Source organism: Lissotriton vulgaris, chromosome 4_1 (genome assembly GCF_964263255.1).
Source record: "Lissotriton vulgaris chromosome 4_1, aLisVul1.2, whole genome shotgun sequence".
In the NCBI taxonomy this organism is placed as follows: domain Eukaryota; kingdom Metazoa; phylum Chordata; class Amphibia; order Caudata; family Salamandridae; genus Lissotriton; species Lissotriton vulgaris.
This window is the reverse complement of record NC_141691.1, coordinates 113453967-113473373: the sequence shown is the minus strand read 5'-3', so window position 1 is coordinate 113473373 and position 19407 is coordinate 113453967. Positions and strand designations below refer to the sequence as shown.

Sequence of the window (19407 nt, the reverse complement as noted above, 5' to 3'; positions counted from 1 at the left end):
AAGTTTCCAGTATGGAGCCTCACCAATAAAGACAAGATATATGCGGGCATCCCCATTTCGGATAAAAACCCCCCACAGATGATCCCGGGGCACCAGGTCAAAGGCAGTCTTTAGGTCAATAAAAGTGAGATAAAGACTGCCTTTGCCACATACAACCACCTTCCAATATATGAGCAGTAATCTGAAAGCCTGCTCGATGGTCCCTGTACCCTTCCTAAATCCTGCTTGGTAATCCAAAAGGATTTATTATCATCAACCCACTGCAGCACTCTCCCAAGAACCACCTTTCCTGCAACCTTCTGTGTAGAATCAATTAGGCTTATAGGACGGTAGTTGGCGGGGTCGTCCCGACACCCCTTTTTGAAGATCGGGACAACCTCTACCCCCTTCCATGAGTCTGGAATTGCTGCACCGTTATGGATAGCATTGAGTAAGGATGAAATAAGCCTCCCCCATTCACTGCAATTGAGGCAGAGTAGATCCCCCGGTATCCCATCAGGGCCTGCTGCTTTGTTCGGCACTAATGATTTTATCACGTTTTCCATTTCCTTGACTGTAAAGGGATGAACATCGCTCTCCCCAGTGGGGCCCATTGGAGATGCTATAGACTGCCCCTGCCTGTCATATAGATGGAAGGTATAAAGAAGAGAAAAATTATCAAACCACGTTTGACCAATAATATTACACGTTATGAGGGTGCTGTCAGGCCTATTCCTAGCCCTTACTAGGTTCCAGAAACCACTAGAATCCCCCCCGCACTAGCTACCTTTAGGTCGCACCAGAACTGGTCCTCCCAATCTTTCCTGGCTTCGCTAATGGAGAGCTTATAATCCTTCCTAGCAACCCGGATCAGCTCAGGGCCCTTGAGTTTAACTGCTTTCAAGAGTGCAGATTTCGTCTGCCGGCATTTTTTGGAATACCAACCCGGATTACCCTTGGGTCTCTGGCGCTCCCTTGCAGTGGGACCCCTACTATGTGTTATAAATAGGTTGCCCAGGGCATTAATAGTATCACAAAAAAGTATGGATACTTCTGGGGGGTCCAAGATGGTACTGTCCATTTTGGACAGGGCCGCACCCATAAGTGCCCCAATATTCTGGACCTTCCCCTCCTCCAGGACAACCTTACACCATTTAAGGTGCCTCCCACAGTTGGATGGACAAACTTCTAAGGTTGACCGTAATACAGATGGTTCCTGCAGACCATTTGTAAGCGACCACAGAGAGTGCAAAATCAGGGATAGCGGATTATGGTCGCTGTCTGCAGTGGGCAAAACTTCCATGTCACGCATTAAGCTCCAGAGCTTAAGGTCAAGTAGGATGTAATCGATCCTTGAGGAATGGTCTACTCTGTTGAACGTATGGGCTCCAGAAGGGTCCGATGGTGATCTACCGTCCACTGCCCTTAGACCAAATTCCAAGGTTAAGGTGTTAAGCTGGATGGCCTGTTGGGACTACCTCTTTATGGGCGAGATTGTTAAAGATGGAATACCCCTCCTGTCATCCTCATCGGAGATACCCAAAATATCCTCTGCCGCAAGTGGTTCAAAAGTACAATTGAAGTCCCCTGCGATCAGGACATACATGCTATCACTACACTGACTGAGTTCATTTTCAATCTCAGTAACGGTCGGAGATGGGAAACCACCTGTAGTGCCCCTAGCATAAATATTAAATATCTCCAGAGTGCTCTCTGGGGCCCCCTAACTGAGATTCTTAAAATGTCTGGAGAATTAGATTCTCTGCGCCTGATTTGACAACCCAGAGAAATGCTAACCCATATAAGAAGTCCTCCTGAGGGGCGACCTCTCCCTGTAGGGGATGGATTGGCTGGTACAAAATACGTGGTGTAACCAACCTTATAGCGAGGCTCCACACTCCAGGTCTCTTGAAAGATACATATCACAAAAGACTCTATAAAGGAATTCCAATCCGGGAGTTCTAATTTTCTGTAAATACCCGCTATATTCCAGCTGAGGATCCTCAAGTCACTATTCACTACAACTTGCTCAAATGGAGACTGTGTAGCTGGCATACTGGACTTCGAATCTCCAGCTGTGTGCCCTCCAGCTCGACAGGCCTGCAACTGTTCTCTGATTGGAGAAAATCAGAAGCAGGCTTATTCGTGGGGGTAAAAGTATTAAGAGACGAAAAGCGCTCAGGAGAGTGTGGGGGCCCATATGGAGCACCGTGCTTGGTCGCCTCTCTACACCCAAACGTAGCAGCTATAACTGTTAGCCTCTTGTTGAGAGAATGAGCGCCATGTCAGCAGCCACAACCCATCCTATAGACTCCTAGGCATTTTGTAGGCTTATTGTTTCAGTTTCAGTTCTTTTTCTTTTTCTTATTTTTCTACTGTGTTGTGTTATTTTTATTCTGAGCTGCAGGTGGAAAGCGCCGGGACACTCTTTTTGAGTAGCTGTGCGCTATACAAGAGCGCTATAACATAACATAACAACATAGGCAAGCGGTTGACACATTGGTCATATTGGTGTAATAGTCATAGGGGTGGAACCCTCTTTCCATCCCACCCCAGGACTGATAGCTAGGATTCAGAGGAAGTGCAGGTTGATGTTGGAAATAGCCAAGATCGTGAGTGCCAATTCCTGAACTTCCTTGACCAGAATGTTGGTTGCAGATATACCTTGCAACCCTAACATCCCTAAAGTTAACCAAAATGCAATCTCCTGCTGTGTCCTTTGTTCTGCTTCCGACCCAACTGACCCTTCTAACATGAAGAACCTGACCGTCAAATGAACTGGGAAGAGGTCTGTTCTCATTTAACCAAAACATAGTTTTGTTTTTAAGTTCATCATACGATTCTTGTTTGCCAGCCCTACGCTGCGGGACACCGGTAAGCACAACTACGTAGGGCTGGCATTCTGGCGGTAGGTTAATATGGGGAGGGTTAGTGTCTCCCTTCTCAACCGGGAAGGGCATATGTATTGGAGCAGGTGAGTTACGGTTTTGGTTCCCTCTTCTTCCCAAGGTGATGTTAATGCCCTTGCTCTGCGTAGAGAAACTTTGGCGGGGACCTTTATGCCCTTTGTCTGTATTCAAATTGCAGATGGAACTAGTTTGATCGTTAGTATGAATAGGCCCATCTTGTACAACAATGTTCGCATCCACTTTAGACCCAAGAGCTTCCTCTGGCACTGTTGAAACCCTCGTCTCTGTAGATGTAAGATCCACCCTCCCTGTTTTTCGAATGTAACTTACTTAGAGCCTTAAGTGAGAAAAAATTGTCGAGAGTGGCTTGTTCAAATCTATCCAGCCTCTCCGTCACAACTTTCACCCTCTCAAGTACAGGGAGTATCAGGGATTTCATCATTTTCTCTATCTGGGCGATGGGGGGTATCTGAGGTAAACTGTCTGAAGTGGAGATGGGCCTAGAGCTTACATTCTCCAACTCTCTTGGGGTGCATAACGGCTGACCACAAGTCAAGGGGCTTCCTCGTACACTAGCACTCATCTGATTCTCAACCCCCCTAGCCCCATGGGTTTCGCACTACCCTTTGAGCAAGTTCCCCTGGGCTTCTTTGAGGGTTTAAAGGGTCCACCCCTTTGGTAGCTTATGGCTCTTTTCCTTTTAATGGGTGCTGCTCTAGCTCCTTTAACAGCCACTGCCTCTAGTTGCACAGGGGGTCCCTCAGAAGTTATGGAATTGCTGATGGGGGCATGGTTCTCTATAGGTGAGGCAGGCCCCAATGCTGACAGAGTAACCGATTGCCTGTGGGATTCTAATGCATTAAGCCTCTCCAGGCTGGCCCTTATAGCGCCTGATCTTGGCAGATCTATACCAGATGCAACTTCATCAATGACCTCAACTGTCTGTATAGGAGAGATCGCCAGAGCCAGGGGCCCTAGGGAAGAGCGCTTATGATTAAGGGACTCTCGTGAGAGGCGACGCACTGTGATGGCAATTTCTTTCTCGAGAACCGAGAAAGCCCGGGTGATGAACTGGTCCATTGTGCCGCTAACACTGCCTCCCCCCACCCGCTTACCCCTTCCAGATCGAGTAGACATTGGCATGGGCAAACACACTTTCTTTTAACATTCGCAAAACAACAAGTCTGTGGAATAGTGCCAGATACAATAATAGTGACTAAATACCTATTAAAGTCCAGGAGTTAGAGGGATGGCCCAGCCCAGCCTTAGCCAGCCCTGGACGGCCACAGACGGCCCGCCCTTTGCCCGAGCTTGGCCCGGCGCCCCCCGCGCGCGTCCCGCATAGCAGTCAGAAAGATTATCTAAATAAAAGCAGGGGGAGGAGTTGGGAAGCCTCAGGTGTTCCAGGCACAGAGGTGAGCGCTGGGCTGATGGGACACGTAGTCCCGAAGATCCTTGAAGCAGGGGCGGAGGCGGGGAGGCGGGGAGCAAGCTGGTGTTCTCCCTCACAGCAACCCCCAAACAAAGTTCACCTCACTCGCCCAGATGTCCGTTCCTCTTAGCAACACCAGCGTCCCTCACAGAGATCCTCCTGCGATACAGCACCCGCGGCAGCGGGTGCTGCGAGCTGTTAAATGCGGCAAAATCAACAAGCCCCAGGTGTTCCAGGCGCAGAGGTGAGCACTGGGCTGATGGGACACATAGTCCCAAAGATACTTGAAGCAGGGGGGGAGGCGGGGAGCAAGCTGGCGGTCTCCCTCACAGCAACCCCCAAACAAATTTCACCTCACTCGCCCAGATATCCGTTCCTCTTAGCAATACCAGTGTCCCTCACAGAGATCCTCCTGCGATGCAGCACCCGCGGCAGCGGGTGCTGCCAGCTGTTAAATGCAGCAGAATCAACAAGGCCCAGGTGTTACAGGCGCAGAGGTGAGCGCTGGGCTGATGGGACACGTAGTCCCGAAGATCCTTGAAGCAGGGGGGGGAGGCGGGGAGGCGGGGAGCAAGCTGGCGTTCTCCCTCACAGCAACCCCCAAACAAAGTTCACCTCACTCGCCCAGATGTCCGTTCCTCTTAGCAACACCAGCGTCCTTCACAGAGAGACTCCTGCGATGCAGCACCCGTGGCAGCGGGTGCTGCGAGCTGTTAAATGCGGCAGAATCAACAAGCCCCAGGAGTTCCAGGCGCAGAGGTGAGCGCTGGGCTGATGGGACACGTAGTCCCGAAGATCCTTGAAGCAGGGGGGGAGGCGGGGAGGCGGGGAGCAAGCTGGCGTTCTCCCTCACAGCAACCCCCAAACAAAGTTCACCTCACTCGCCCAGATGTCCGTTCCTCTTAGCAACACCAGCGTCCCTCACAGAGATCCTCCTGCGATGCAGCACTCATCAGACTGGGTTTTAAGTCAACCACAGTGGTTGGCTCAGCGGGAGGCCTCAGTGAAATCCCGAGAACCTTGAGTTCCAGAGCTGTCAGCGGGACAAACTTAAAATCCAGGCTGTTTCATGGTTCAACGTCGGCGGCTTGACTTTCACCAACAGATCATCGACATTTTGACAAAAATGTTCCAATTCCAAAATGTTCCAAACTTCTGGATCTCCTTCCAGAAGGTCCTTTTGGGATTCCAACGTGTTCACAACAAAAATCCGAGGGTCTAGAAGCTCTGAGAAGGTCCTTGCAATCCTTCTTCTCCTTGCAGTTTCAGGCAGGGATCGGAGGTGCTGCACAATAGTCAAGAAGGGGGGCACCCCTGACCAATGGGATGCAGGGTGCCAGCCATGTGTATGACCCCTTCCTCCAAAGTGTAGCATTTTCTAGACCCAGAACGCACTATTCTTCCTATTGGAAATGGCCCTTTTTGCAGGGATATCCCCAAACTTTTTGCTTCTTCCTCCTTTGTTTTTCCTGACATGTGGATGTTAGCTATCGGACTCTGGGCATATGCTCTCTGTGTAAAATGTTATTGTGATTGGTTATCCATGATTGGCTTATTTGTTTTAGCAGTAGGCCCCTAATAAAGTGCACTGAGTGTGCCAGGGCTGGTAATTCAAATGCTACTTGTGGGCTTGCAGCGCTGATTGTGCCACTCACATGAGCAGCGCTGAAAAGAGGGCTCAGGCCTGCCACTGCAGTGCCTGTGTATAGTTTGCTAACTGCCATGTAGACCTGGCCAGTGCACCCACTTGCCAGGCCTTACCCTTCCCTCTTTTTTACACCTAGGATACCCCTATGGTAGGCCCAAGGTACCCTCTGGGCAGGGTGCAGTGTATGTAAAAGGTAGAACTTGTACTAGTGTGGGTAACATGTCCTGATAGCGAAATACTTCCAATTTAGTTTTTCACTATTGAAAGGCTATCTTGCCTATAGGACAGAATAGGGAATGCTGTGTAACATATTTACCTGCATATCTTCCCATAGAACCAAGATAAATAATTGAAATCGGGTACCCCTGAACTCAGAATTTAATAACACATCTTTTAGGAAGGATGATTTTTAAAATCAGTGTTTGAAAGTAACACTTTTAGAAAGTGGCTATTTTCTTGTTCAACCTTTCTGTGGGCCTCTGCCTGTTTGTGGATCAACTGTCTGGTTTGAAAGTGACAGGGGCTGGGGTGGCTCTAGGAGTCTGGGTGAGTCAGCACTAGGCTGAAAAGCCCTATTTGCTTGTAGAGTGGTGGGAGGAGTAGCACCTGGGCCTGAATAGGGCTGTGCCTGCCTTCCGCAATGCTGGCTCCATCTCCTGTGGTGTGTCTGATGACCCTGGCCACAATAACAAAGGAAGAAGTTGTGCACTGGCAGAGTGCACCCAGAAGTGGTTTTGACTGGGTCCAGGACCCCTCACACACAGAGAACAAAGACCTTTGGTGTATAAATATGAGAGCTGAAACCCCTGAGAGTTAGACTACTTTTGGAATCAAGGAGGAACCTTTGCTGAGGTTAAACACTGAATAGCTGTAGGAGAAGTACTGCCCTTGCTGTGTGTCTGGGGTTGGCCTGCAGTTGTTATTTCTGCCAAAGGAAGGAGTAGGACTTTGCTGTGTGCTGTGTCCCCTGCTTGAAGAAAGGACCGTGTTGTGTGCTTTGACCTGAAAGGAACGTCTCCAAGGGCCTGAGAAGAGCAGGCCTCCTGTGATGGAAACACAGGGATAAAAAAGTTTCCAAGACTACTTCTACAATCAAGAGGAATCTCTGCCAAACAATATCAGCTGAAGAGAATGAGAAGGTAGATTGCCCTTACTGTGTGTTCTTAGGCTGACCTGCAGTTTGCTGTTTTTACTGAGTAAGAGAACAAAGGGACTTTGCTGTGTGCTGTGTCCCCCCACCTGCTTGAAGAAGGGACTTTGCTTTGTGCTGTGTCCAAAAGTCTCCAAGGGCCTGAGGAGAGCTGGCGTCCTGTTGCGGAAACACAGGGAGATAGAAGTTTCCAGGACCATCTACTGAAGATGTGCGTGTGTCTGCACGTCGCTAAGAAATCTTCATGAAATCTGCAGTATTCGAGAAGTGCTTTGTCCCACGACAACGCTGTGTGTGCGGGTTGGGAGTGAACAGTTGTACGGTGGGGGGGATTGTGCAATAATTCTTTAAAGACCTCTATGGCCCGATCCGGTGCACAGGAGAGCCGCGGTATCGGAGCCCGTCCTTTTTAGTCATATTTGCAAACCTCGCACTGATAAGGAACTATCTTGACCGAGTGAACTGTGAGAATTAAGGGATAATGTAAAGCTAAGCTTACTTTTTAACCATTAACAAGAAACATTATTAAAAGATATTTCGAAGAGGAACGTTAACCGTGTATGTGCATTTCTGTCATTTTGGTTTTGCCTAATCGGATAAAGATGTTTATATTTTTAAAAATAACTTGTGTGGTGTCCATTTCTGGTGTTTCACTGTGTTACTGTGAGTATTGGAACAAATACTTTACACATTGCCTTGGGGATAAGCCTGTCTGCTTGTGCCAAGCTACCAAGTGAATGAGATGGGTTTTCTAAAGTGTCTATCCCCCTTACCCTGACTAGAAGCAAGGGTCTCTTTCTGGACAAAGGTACCTACCTCTGCCATCTAGAGACCCTCATTTCTATCATTGGTGGTCAACGGTGAGGATTTAAACTTGTATTTTTACTTGACCCACAGTGATTGGTGTACATCCCTAGTTTAGAGCAGACCACTACACAGCCATATACTGTGTTTTGTTTTGATCTGACCCTTGAGTCATTCAAGCATCATGTCTCAGAATGGTAAAGCAGCAAGTGAGAAAGCAGAATTGGAGTTTTGCATTGAGGATTTGTATTCCTACAAAGTAGATCAACTCAAGCAATTTTGCAAGGATTTGGGATGTCCCATGAGGAGTAGCACTAAGAAGGATGAGCTACAGAAGGCCTTAAAAACCTGGCGGGAGGCCAAAGAAGCTGAGGAGATAGCTGATGCAGAAGTGGATGAGGATGCACAAGGGGATGAGTTCAGGTCACAGGATTTTCCTGTGTCAAGAGCAGCCTCAAGGACTGGCAGCATCCATTCTGACAGAAGTCTTTACCCAGAGGAGCGGGAAGAGAACTAAAGAGTCAGAGGGCATAAGCTGGAGGTCATGAGGCTCCAGGCCATGGCAGAGGATAGCCAGAGTGCTTGTGCCCTGGAAGAAAAGAGATTGCGTTTAGAGAGCGAAAGGAGGGCAGAGGAGCACAGGAGATTGTTTGCCTTGGAAGAAAAGAAATTGATCTTGGCATGTTAGCTGAGAAAGAGAGAGCTCGATAAGGAGCTTGAGAGGCTGGAGGCGATGAGTGTCTCAGCCCAGCAAAAAGAGATGGTTGTAGCTCAGGAAGTGAGCTTTGCTGAGTTGGAGGTGGAGTCCAGTTTAGATGGTGGCAGCAAGATTGTGTTATCTAGTGCTGAGGGAGAAGTGCAAACACCCAGGGATGTGGCGTATGACTTGATGGAGGGGGTTGACATACACCAGTGGAATCAAGTTTCTGAGGTAACTCCAGTCGTGTGCAGTGTCCCTGAAGTAGATTGAGGAACTGACACAGGGGATCACATTCCTAGTGGTCGGAGGGACACACTACTGACTCTAGATGAGAGGGTCATGGAGAGGGGTTCCCCCATGGTAGAAGTCCTGGTGTGTGTGTGTGGAGACCGCCCAGAAGAGTGTGGGTTTAGTGACAGACACAATCAGACACTGTCTTGCCAATCTAAGGAGAGTGGTGTGGGGTGCTTGTGTGAGGCACTGGAAGGTTGGGCAAAGGGTAGCTTGGTTAACATCTGTGAGGGACTGCGTGATTCATTTGTTGGAGAGCATATTTTAAGTCCCTGTTTTCCAGAGCTATGCCGACACTCAGTGGAGTGTGAGTTCTCTGATTCCAGGGAGCTTGCGTTGGAGGCAGACCTTTTGGTGGATTCCAAAAGGTCTGAAGAGGCATTGGGTAGTGATCCTAAAAGGAGTGCCTCAGGTATCTTTCACTCCTGTGTGGTGGAAGAGGATCAGGGTAGCCTATCTAGGTCCCAGTGTAGTGGGATGGGTGTAGGGGCTCACGTCCTGTCTCAGTGGAGAAGGAGTGAGTGTTGGCTGTGTCCCAAGATGCCCAAAACCCAGTTTCAGGGCCTGGAGGGTTCCCTACCGGAACACCAGGTTGGGGGCCTAGGCTGTCCTAGTAGGCCATTTGAGGGGGATCTCCTAGTGGCAGGAAAACCTGGAGCGTCTGTAAATTGAGCTCCAGTGGTTCTGGTGTCTGGCGGTGCCGCTCCAGTTGGGAGGATGCAGCAGTCCTGATTGAGGGGTGAGAGGGGGATGTGTTCACCAGTGGTTGAACCAGTGGGTCAGGGACCAGCCAGAAGGCCTGAGTCTCCTAGGAGTGACCATGGTGACACCACTACTGTCCTGGGGGATATTAGCGCACTGTCAGATGGACAGAGGTCGGGAGATCTGCGCCAGGCAGACGTCACACGACACATGAGTCCTGTGTTACCCTCAGGGATACGGTGTGAGTCCCCAGAAGTCCTGGCGTGCGAAGAAAGTGCACAGGTGCGGGGTTCAACCCCAAGGTTGGGAGGCGAGGTTCAGGATCTGCCTGACCTGGAGGGAAGGACATCTGTAACCAGTGCCCTGACCGGTTTGGCTTCCAGGGGTACCACTCCAGTTGGGAGGGTGCAGTACTCTGGAAGGGGGTGCAGAGGGAGGGAGTCCTCGCCTCTGACCCCTGCTCAACCTGAGGGTTTAGATCCTAGGTTGGGAGACCAGTCGCAGGGGAGAGATCCTGAACAGGTGGGAAAATTGTGTTCTGATGGTGCCTCTCCTGGAAGGAGAGTGTGGGACCCCAGAAGGAGAGGTAGTGGGAGAATAGCCTCGCCTGTGACGTCTGGTCAGCCTGAGGGTACAGACCCTGGGCTGGAGGGCCAGTGTCAGGATGCCACACCTGACTTGGCAGGAGGGAGCATGGAGAAAAGGTGCCAGGCACCAGGGGCTACCGCCCCCCACTTTCTGACACCACGGAGGTTAAAGAGGCCTGAAAGGCCTGAGGCCTGTCTCTCTTCACTGACAGCTGTCAGTGGCCACTGTGGCTGGTTGTCTTAGTGGGCAGAGTTGCCCCTAGGAGGTGGGCAGGAATCACCCCCTGGGGTAGACTGGGCCACACCACTGTGTTGGCCAGGTGGGTACTGTCTACCAGTCCGGGGACATCTGTGAGCAAAGTAAGATTAGGCGCTGCACAGATGGGGTCCCCAGGTGAGGAGGAGGGTCCCCGATGATCTACCCTAGTGGGCCCTGAGAGTATATATAGAGGAATCCAACTGGGTTCATAAAGACAGAACAAGAATAGTCCCCTGCTGTTCGGCCAGGTTCCATGTTCTGTTGCTCCAAGCAGGGAAGCCCATCAAGGTATTGATTGGTCTACCCTGGCTTTAGGCTGGAAGGGGGTTATGATGGAAATGGCCCTTTTTGCAGGCTTATCCCCAAACTTTTCTGACCTGTGGTTGTTGGCAATAGGACTCTGGGCACTTTACCATTGCTGATCAGTGCTAAAGTGGATATGCTCTCTGTGTAAATTGTTATTGTGATTGGTTATCCATGATTGGCTTATTTGTTTTACCAGTAGGCCTCTAGTAAAGTGCACAGGGTGTTCCAGGGCTGGTCTGGTAATTCAAATGCTACTAGTGGGCTGCAACACTTATCGTGCCACCCACATGATTAGCACTGAAAAGAGGTGTCAGGCCTGCCACTGCAGTGCCTGTGCGCAGTTTGCTAACTGCCATGTCGACCTGGCCAGTGCACCCACTTGTAGGCCTTACCCTTCCCTTTCTTTTCTTACACCTAGGACACCCCTATGGTAGACCCAAGGTACCCCTGGGCAGTGTGCAGTGTATAGTGTATGTAAAAAGAAGGACATGCACTAGTGTGGGTAACATGTCCTGATAGTGAAATACTGCCAATATCATTTTTCACTATTGAAAGGCTATCTTGCCCATAGGACAGAATGGGGAATGCTGTGTAATATGTTTACCTGCATATCTTCCCATAAAAGCAAGATAGGAAATTTAAATCTGGTACCCCTGAACTCAGAATTTAATAACACATCGTTTAGGAAGGATGGTTTTTAAATTCAGTGTTTGAAAATAGCACTTTTAGAAAGTGGCTATTTTCTTGCTCAACCTTTCTGTGTGCCTCTGCCCGTTTGTGGACTGACTGTCTGGTTTGAGAGTGACAGGAGCTGGGGTGGCTCCAGGAGTCTGGTTGAGTCAGCACTAGGCTGAATAGACCTATCTGCTTGTAGAGTGGTGGGAGGAGTAGCGACTGTGCCTGAATAGGGCTGTGCCTGCCTTCCACAATGCTGGCTCCACCTCCTGTGGTTCATCTGATGACCCTGGCCCACACTGACAAAGGAAGAAGTTGTGCACTGGCAGAGTGCACCCAGAACTGGTTTGGACTGGGTCCAGGACCCTTCACACATAGAGAACAAAGACTTTTGGGGTATAAATATGAGAGCTTAAACCCCTGAAAGTTAGACTACTTTTCGAATCAAGGAGGAACATTTGCTGAGGACAAAACGCTGAATAGCTGAAGAAGTACTGCCCTTGCTGGGGGTCAGGGGTTGGCCTGCAGTTTCTATTTCTGCCAAAGGGAGGAGAAGGACTTTGCTGTGTGCTGTGTCCCCTGCTTGAAGAACGGACTGTGCTGTGTGCTTTGTCCTGAAAAGAAAGCCTCCAAGGGCCTGAGAAGAGCTGGCCTCCTGTTGTGGAATCACAGGGATATAAAGGTTTCCAAGACTACTTCTACAATCAAGAGGAATATCTGTCAAAGAAGGTCAGCTGAAGAGACTGAGAAGGAAGATTGCCCTTGCTGTGTGTTCTGGTGCTGACCTGCAGTTTGCTGTTTCCACTGAGGAATAGGACAAAGGGACTTTGCTGTGTGCTATGTCCCCCCACCTGCTTGAAGAAGGGACTTTGCTGTGTGCTGTGTCCAAATGTCTCCAAGGGTGTGAGGAGAGCTGGCGTCCTGTTGCGGAAACACAGGGAGATACAAGTTTCTAGGACCATCTACTGAGGCTGTGTGCGTGTGTCTGCGTGCCGCTAATGTAAATGTATGTAAATGTATAGGCATTTATATAGCGCACTACTTACCCGGAGGGTCCCAAGGCGCTTCGACCGCTGCGAAACCCTTCCTGGCTTCCCTGAGAGATGGTCCCTTAATGGGTATCTCCAGGGTGAGACCAGGCATCCCCGGCGGTCTGGTGGGGCCGTTAGTGAAGATGAGGCAAGCTAATGCCCAGAGTTGCCGAGTGTGATCGCTGATCAGAGTGGGCACCGAGGCGAGAGAATTATCGAGTCCGCTGACCCTGGTCCAGAAACCTGCCGCGCCGGGAATCGAACCCTGGTCCCGGGCCGTCCTCTGCTCTCGAGAAGTGCTTCATCCCACGACAGCACTGTTGTGTAGTCTCACTTGGCTTTGATTTAATACTTCCTCACCACTGTTGTGTCCCACAGTGACAGATACACATTAATGTATAAGCACCTGGTGCAGCCAAACCTTGCTCATGTGTTCCACCTACTTAAGGCAATAATTGGTGGCAGAATTATAAGATTGCATTTTATGTTTTCCACAGGTTTTTATTAAGTGTCCGTAAGTATACCGACACCTAGGCACAGCACCAAACATCTTAGCGCGTGTGTTGGATATCATATTCACGTGGCGTGATTTTTTGCCACTCACATGGTCCTGAAGAAAACCCCGACAACCCTGTTTTTGATGGGCTGAAACATGTAGACCAGAACTTGACAACATGGAGCCAATCCCTCCACTTGTTGCCACGCTTGTTTTCAACAATATCCTGAGCCGTCATTAATAAAATTCGTAGATAAGGATACCCAGAGATATTTTTTAACTGGCACCTATCACAGAATACACGACACCCGCTCCGCTGTAATCAGGCGTCGTAGCACAACCGGGCGGCATTCAGCCACCCGGTTGGGACCCAAAGGATGAGGCATGAAACCAAGTAGGTTGGTGTGTGAGTGGTCTTTTAAAAACCAAATGGGTCTCAGAGACAGCTAACCACAACAGTGAGGTTGTGTAAAGTCTCTTCTAGTGGGTTCGTCCACATTGTTTAGTAAATTAAACCAAATCACCATAAACCTTTTAATCAGAGCACAGACCCTGGGTCTGGTTAGCAGAACCCAGGGCACAGTCAAAGTCAGAAAAACAACATGTATTAGTCCAAATGGGAGAAAAAAGTAGGGGGACACTAAAAACAGATTCCGGTTTTTCACACTAATCAACATCAGTTGAATCTTACAGGAAAGAAAGAGGCAAACCTCTTGAAAAGCTCTGCAGAAGGATGAGTCAAAATTGTGATACAACTAGGGTTGGCAGGTTCTCTGAGGGATGCAAACATACCCCAGAGCAACTAGATACAAAGGTCAATAAAAACCCTAGCATGGTACCCCAGGAGACCGCTCTTTCTCATCGTGGACAGGCGCAGATGAGCGTATCTGCTGCGTGACACTCAATTCTTATATTTAAATAGATGGAGAGAGGAGCAGTTGCTCTGCTTGAAGAAGCAGACAGAAGGAAGTGGGTATTCATGGTATACTTATAGAGCATGAAACACTATTGGGGAAGATACCTTTAAGGAGAAGGTTGATGAGTATTATGATCAAGGGACTTTCCACTCAGATATAATTTCTCTTTTTGAATCAGTGTGAAAGACGTAGAAGGTGGTCACATGATTCATTCTGCGGACGTAGCTGCATAGGCTTTCATGTGGTTTTTATGATGTGTTGTTGGTGGTAAACAACATTTACAATGAAACTTTTATAATGCACTACCATTACGACGCAACTTTTACAACGCAAACCATTACAACGCATTGCGCTGGGGGGCGCTCTAGGATAGGGAATAGGTTTAATGTACTATCCAACACCTTCCCTACTATCCACGGGGACTGGAGTTGGAATAGTAAATTAAACTATTCACTATACAGTGCCCCAAAGCACTATGCGTTGTAAAGGCATGCGTTGTAAAAACCGCGTTGTAAAGGCATGCGTTGTAAAAGCATGCGTTGTAATGTTATACATCCGTTGTTGGTTTGAGCTGGAAGAACATTCGGACTGAATAGCTGTTAAGTTACATTTTCGGAGCCTGGAGTCAATGATCCTTAAATTCCTTGGGGTATTGTTGGAAAAATCAAGCAGCATCAGAAGTATGGACTGAAAGGGTAGTTTACAGACTCTCTGAGGAAATATAAAACAGCAATTCTCATTGAACAGATTTTACGATGCTCAAAAATAATACATGTTATCACATGAACTGTATTGGACTCGTGAAAATGAGGCTGATAGATTTTAGGACTTCAAGTACCACAATCCTTCTGGGACTTACATAAAAGGCACCCATGCAAGAGATTGTTTCTCATGGACTAGGATGTTTGAGACTTCCCATTACAATGAGTGGGCTGTTAAATGTTCAGAAGAGCTATGACAACACACTTCTGTGAGGTATTTTAAATTGTTGAAATATTAAGCGACTTGATCTGAAAGAGTAATTTAAAAATTACCTGGAGAGCTCTGGAACAGTAGAACCTATGCTTACGTGATACTTGAAAGTTAAAATGTTACTATTCTTCACATCTGTTTGACACCTGGAAAATGAATTGGACTCCAAATACCAGAATGAAGCTGAGCTATCCATATGGTGCTCACCTTCCAGAAATTGTGGGAGACACATAAGATATTTGAGATGATGCCTCCTACCCCCTTAGATGTTATCATGTACAAGAACATTCTTTCCTTCATATAAAGTACTTGACCTTGACAAGTCCACCCACCAAAACCATCACTTTATATTTGTTTTTACTGTTGCAGACATCAAGTCACTTTGAAAGCCAAATCGAAAGTACATAGAACATGTATGACTTCCCCAACCATTATAAAAACAAAGGGGTGTCCCTCTTGTCTTTTGACAGCATAGATTTTGATTAGCCAGATCCACTCACCAGCTCCCTTTCGCCTTTTACACCTTGTTACAAAAAGAGCAACCAGGATGACAAGCAGTGCGAGGCTGACGACAATGACCATGATGATCAGGAGCAGCGTGGAGCCAGAGGACGCACCTGGAGCTACAGCAAGAGAAGACAGAGTTTCCAATTAATAGGATGAGGGACATGAATTGGACACTGCTTTGCACACAGGTCTGCTAGTGGAGTTCAGTCAGTGAGTGGCTGAGCAAGTGAGGGAGTGACAAGGTAGATGACTAAGTGAGTGAATGCCAGAATGAGTATTTGAGTGGAAGATTGAGGGTTCTCTGGTGGACTACAAAAGTGTTCTATATATCTTGCAAATATTAAGATACATGAAGTACATAGATGTAAATCATAAAATGTGTATCTGACAGACCCATCCATTAGCCTTCAAAAATGGATAACAACTGCAATTGAAAGGCCAATAACAGCCAGGTCCCAATCCGATTAATTAGCTGTGAACATCTGCCATTAACAGGAAAGTACAAGGATAACAGAAAAATAAATTTTATGTACGCAATATATATGGCAATCTTCTTCCTTGTAATATGACATGACCATCCTCTTTGTGTCTTACTTCATCTCACGATTTACTCAAATCAGGGTGTACCAGAGCTAACACTTGAATTAAAATAGATACATTATTTTTGAATGAAATAAAATAGAGAAACCAGCCAAAGAGCAAGCAAACTCCAGCATAAAATATTTACATTTCATTGCAGGTGATCTTAGATTTACTCTGGGATAAGGACATTTCACACAATGAACTAACCCATTATTTGCAGATGTGGTAGGTTGCTCATATGCCCCCCTTTAAAAGAATCTTAGGCACACTCAACATGTTTACCTCTATTGTTTACATTTACTAAGTTCTAGGACTCACAGGATGTTACAGACCATAGCCGCAGTGCGTCCATTGGGGCGTAGGGGCGTAGCCCGACTAAGCCTGCCCTGGACGCACCGAGGCAAGTGAAGTTGCAATAAACATTCTCAATTCTCAATTATAGCGCCGCAGTGGCAGTGCGGGATTACGGTGCAGTCTGGAGTGCGCAGGGGGTGGGGGCGGGGCTACTGGTCTGCTGCTGTTAGTGACAGACAGTCTCTGCAGCAGTCCAGGACTGTGCGCATGAGAAATACTGGGCGGTGACTTGCCCGAGCATGCGCATATGTGCTGACAAACAGTGAGGCATGGGAGAGGGTCAAAAGGGGCTGGGGTGCTGTTTGAGCGAGGCCCCGGGTTTTACAAGGGCCGCCAGGGCGAGTACACAATGTGCCCCCCTAGCCAATCCTAGTGCTGCATGCAGCGCCAGGATTGGCTGGTCCACCACGCAACATCCATTATTGGATGACGCGCGTGGGTGGGGGCAGAGTGGCATACACTGCTCAGCACTGTGGATCATCTGGCCAATCACTGTGTGACTTCAGCATGAAGCTAGCAGTGACTGGCCATTCATTCGGGAAGCGGGCGACGTTGTAGGTACTGTTTCTGTTTCTATTCTAACAGAACAGAACTACTGCGTCGCCGCCACGTGCAGAGTGACTGACTGTGACTATTAGTAGTAGAGCCACTGAGCCAGCAGCCGCCTGAGCCCAGCAGCAGACATTCGACCAGCGGTTCACACCCCCGGTCACCACACAGCAGAGAGTCACATCATCGAGCGACTCGTCAGACTCCTCAGTTGAATGAATCAATCACACAGGTGGGTGCGTGCTGCTCCGCTTGACACCATATTTCATCATCCGCCCGTCTTTTGTCGTCTGCATTCCAATTCCACACTGTAAATTATCAGGCTCCTGCCCCCCCACAATGCTGCACTTTGTAGTTGAAGTTCCACAATAGCTCTTCGAAGCCGAAGGGGAACAGGCAGTTCCCCTAGCGGGAGTCGAGGCGCTGCGCCGGGGAGTTGGCCCCCATCTCCCGCAGGTCTAGCAACGCTGGGGGGAGTTGCCGCCGCCGGTGGCGGATGGTGCACCCCCAGTAGTGCTGCGTGACCTCCCCCAAGCGCCTGTTTGCTCTTGAAGCTCTCCACCTCTGGGTGCGGGATGTGCAGTGTGGGGACCAGCAGGAGACGCTCAGGCTTACGGGGCTCCCCTTCAGGATGAAGGTCCGGTCGTAGCAGCGGATAGCGCCTTCATTCACAATACTACGGAAATTGTCCAGTGTGGTGACATGTCTCAGCGAGGTGACGGGGAAGCGGGGGGCTTCCAAGTCCGAGCACAGCTTCTTCAAGCTGAGGAAGCCGCGATGCGAGCCTTGGCTTCCTGCGGACACGGTCTCTCCCAAGGCCTCTCGCACTTCATCATTTTGTAAAAACTCTCCTTCACAGAAATCTGAGATCGTACTCCACTTCCCGGGGTACAGTGCTGAGGCCCAGGCATTAAAGACTTCATCCCAGTAATAATCTGAACGTGCCCTGACCTTATCTGGGAGTGCAGGGTTCACAGCCCCCCACTGCCCACCCCCCCCAGCACAAACGCTGCCCCCTAGGTTGCCTGAGAGCCCGGGCTCCCTTTCTACAGCGCTGTGAACTAGCAGAGGCTGGTAGGGGGGAGGCAGTGGGCAGGGACCTAGCTTAGCCAGCACTAACATCGAGGGGGGGGGGGTCACCTCCGACGAGAACGTGGGAGATGTGGCAAGAGCCCAGAAGAAAGGAGCCATCCTGCAAAGTGCACACTAGCCCCGCACTCCTTCACCTACCTTTTAATGTGCATGGTCTAGGGGCATAAAGCACACATGGGGAAGTCAGGAGGAGTATTCAGGATAACTGAAAAACTTTTAGGAATTTTGCTGTCAAGCCCTCCAGCATGCCATCCTTTCTTACAAGGACTAGCCTCTTTGCCGTCGCCTTGTACAAATGTAGCGCTGTGTTAACCAGTCATCATGCAAGTATTCAGTACATTGTGTTTGTGGACACTGCACGAGTAGACTATTTCTATTTTTTTGTACATAATGTCTCCATGAAATAGTCGAAGACATGGCATATGATGACATGATGTTGTGCAAGAAATGTATCTTGTACCTGATGCAGATCACAACATGTGCATGATGTAAATCGGTCAGTGAGTCACTGCTTTTGTCAGAGAGATCCTTTTGTTACTTGCCGTTTCTATTTTTATGTACATATGTCTCCATGAAATAGTCGAAGACATGGCTTATGATGACATGATGTTGTGCAAGAAATTTACACATTATGCTAGACAGGCTGCAGAAAGATAGAGAAAATGACATTATTCAGCATGGTAGAGGTGATGTCTGTGTAAAATGCAACACTTATTGTCCCTCACAGATAAAAGGTTCTTGTTCCTCTGAACATCTCTTAAACCTTTAAATCTTTAATCTCACCTTTAAATCTTATCTTGTACCTGATGCAGATCACAACATGTGCATGATGTAACTTCTTCAACTCTTAGAGCTGAGATTTTCATGAAAGTCTTATAGTCTGAATTCAGCACCTGAGCGTAATAGGACGGAATGTATGAAGCTCTGTGGTTATACTGAATAAGCAGCTACCTATATTATGCCATCTATTAATGTAATAACTGCACTTTCACAATTGCTTCATTAACCTTCCCGCTTTCTCAAATTTGCTTGAAAATGCACGATTTTTCTTCTCTTTTTTAAAAATAGAACCCGCTATCTACACCAGGAATGAACCCCTCAGGTGTCTCTTTCAGTACCCCTGACTGAATAATAAACACACATACAAAAACACCTGGATTGGAACGATTTAAGTGTCACCTTAAAAGAGTGTGTTACACTGTTGAATTTAAAAATATTTCCAACCACAGTTTAATTGAAGCATTGGGCACATGAAGTTGAATGTAAACAAATACAGAGCTTGCTCAGAAATAACGTTTTCCATTTGTAAAAATCACAACTTTGTGTGTTTTTGCTTGGTAGAGAACCTGCTAACAAGCAACTACACTTTGGATCATTGTGTCTTTCCAATGGATAAAGAACAGACAGAACTGCAACAAGACAAGAACGATGATGGTAACAATATATCTAAACTTACACTAAATTA

The 19407-nt window shown here is 48.2% G+C and overlaps 1 protein-coding gene across 2 annotated transcripts in view; it reads right to left on the bottom strand.

Moving 5' to 3' along the window:
- The window catches only part of LOC147718438 (V-set and immunoglobulin domain-containing protein 4-like), a 156447-nt gene that overhangs the window by 25271 nt on the left and 111769 nt on the right, over positions 1-19407 (bottom strand). For both annotated transcript variants that reach the window (XM_086918352.1, XM_086918353.1), the window contains one exon: positions 15359-15481. In XM_086918352.1, coding sequence (XP_086774478.1) covers positions 15359-15481 — 123 coding nt within the window. The remainder of the gene's footprint in view (positions 1-15358; positions 15482-19407) is intronic.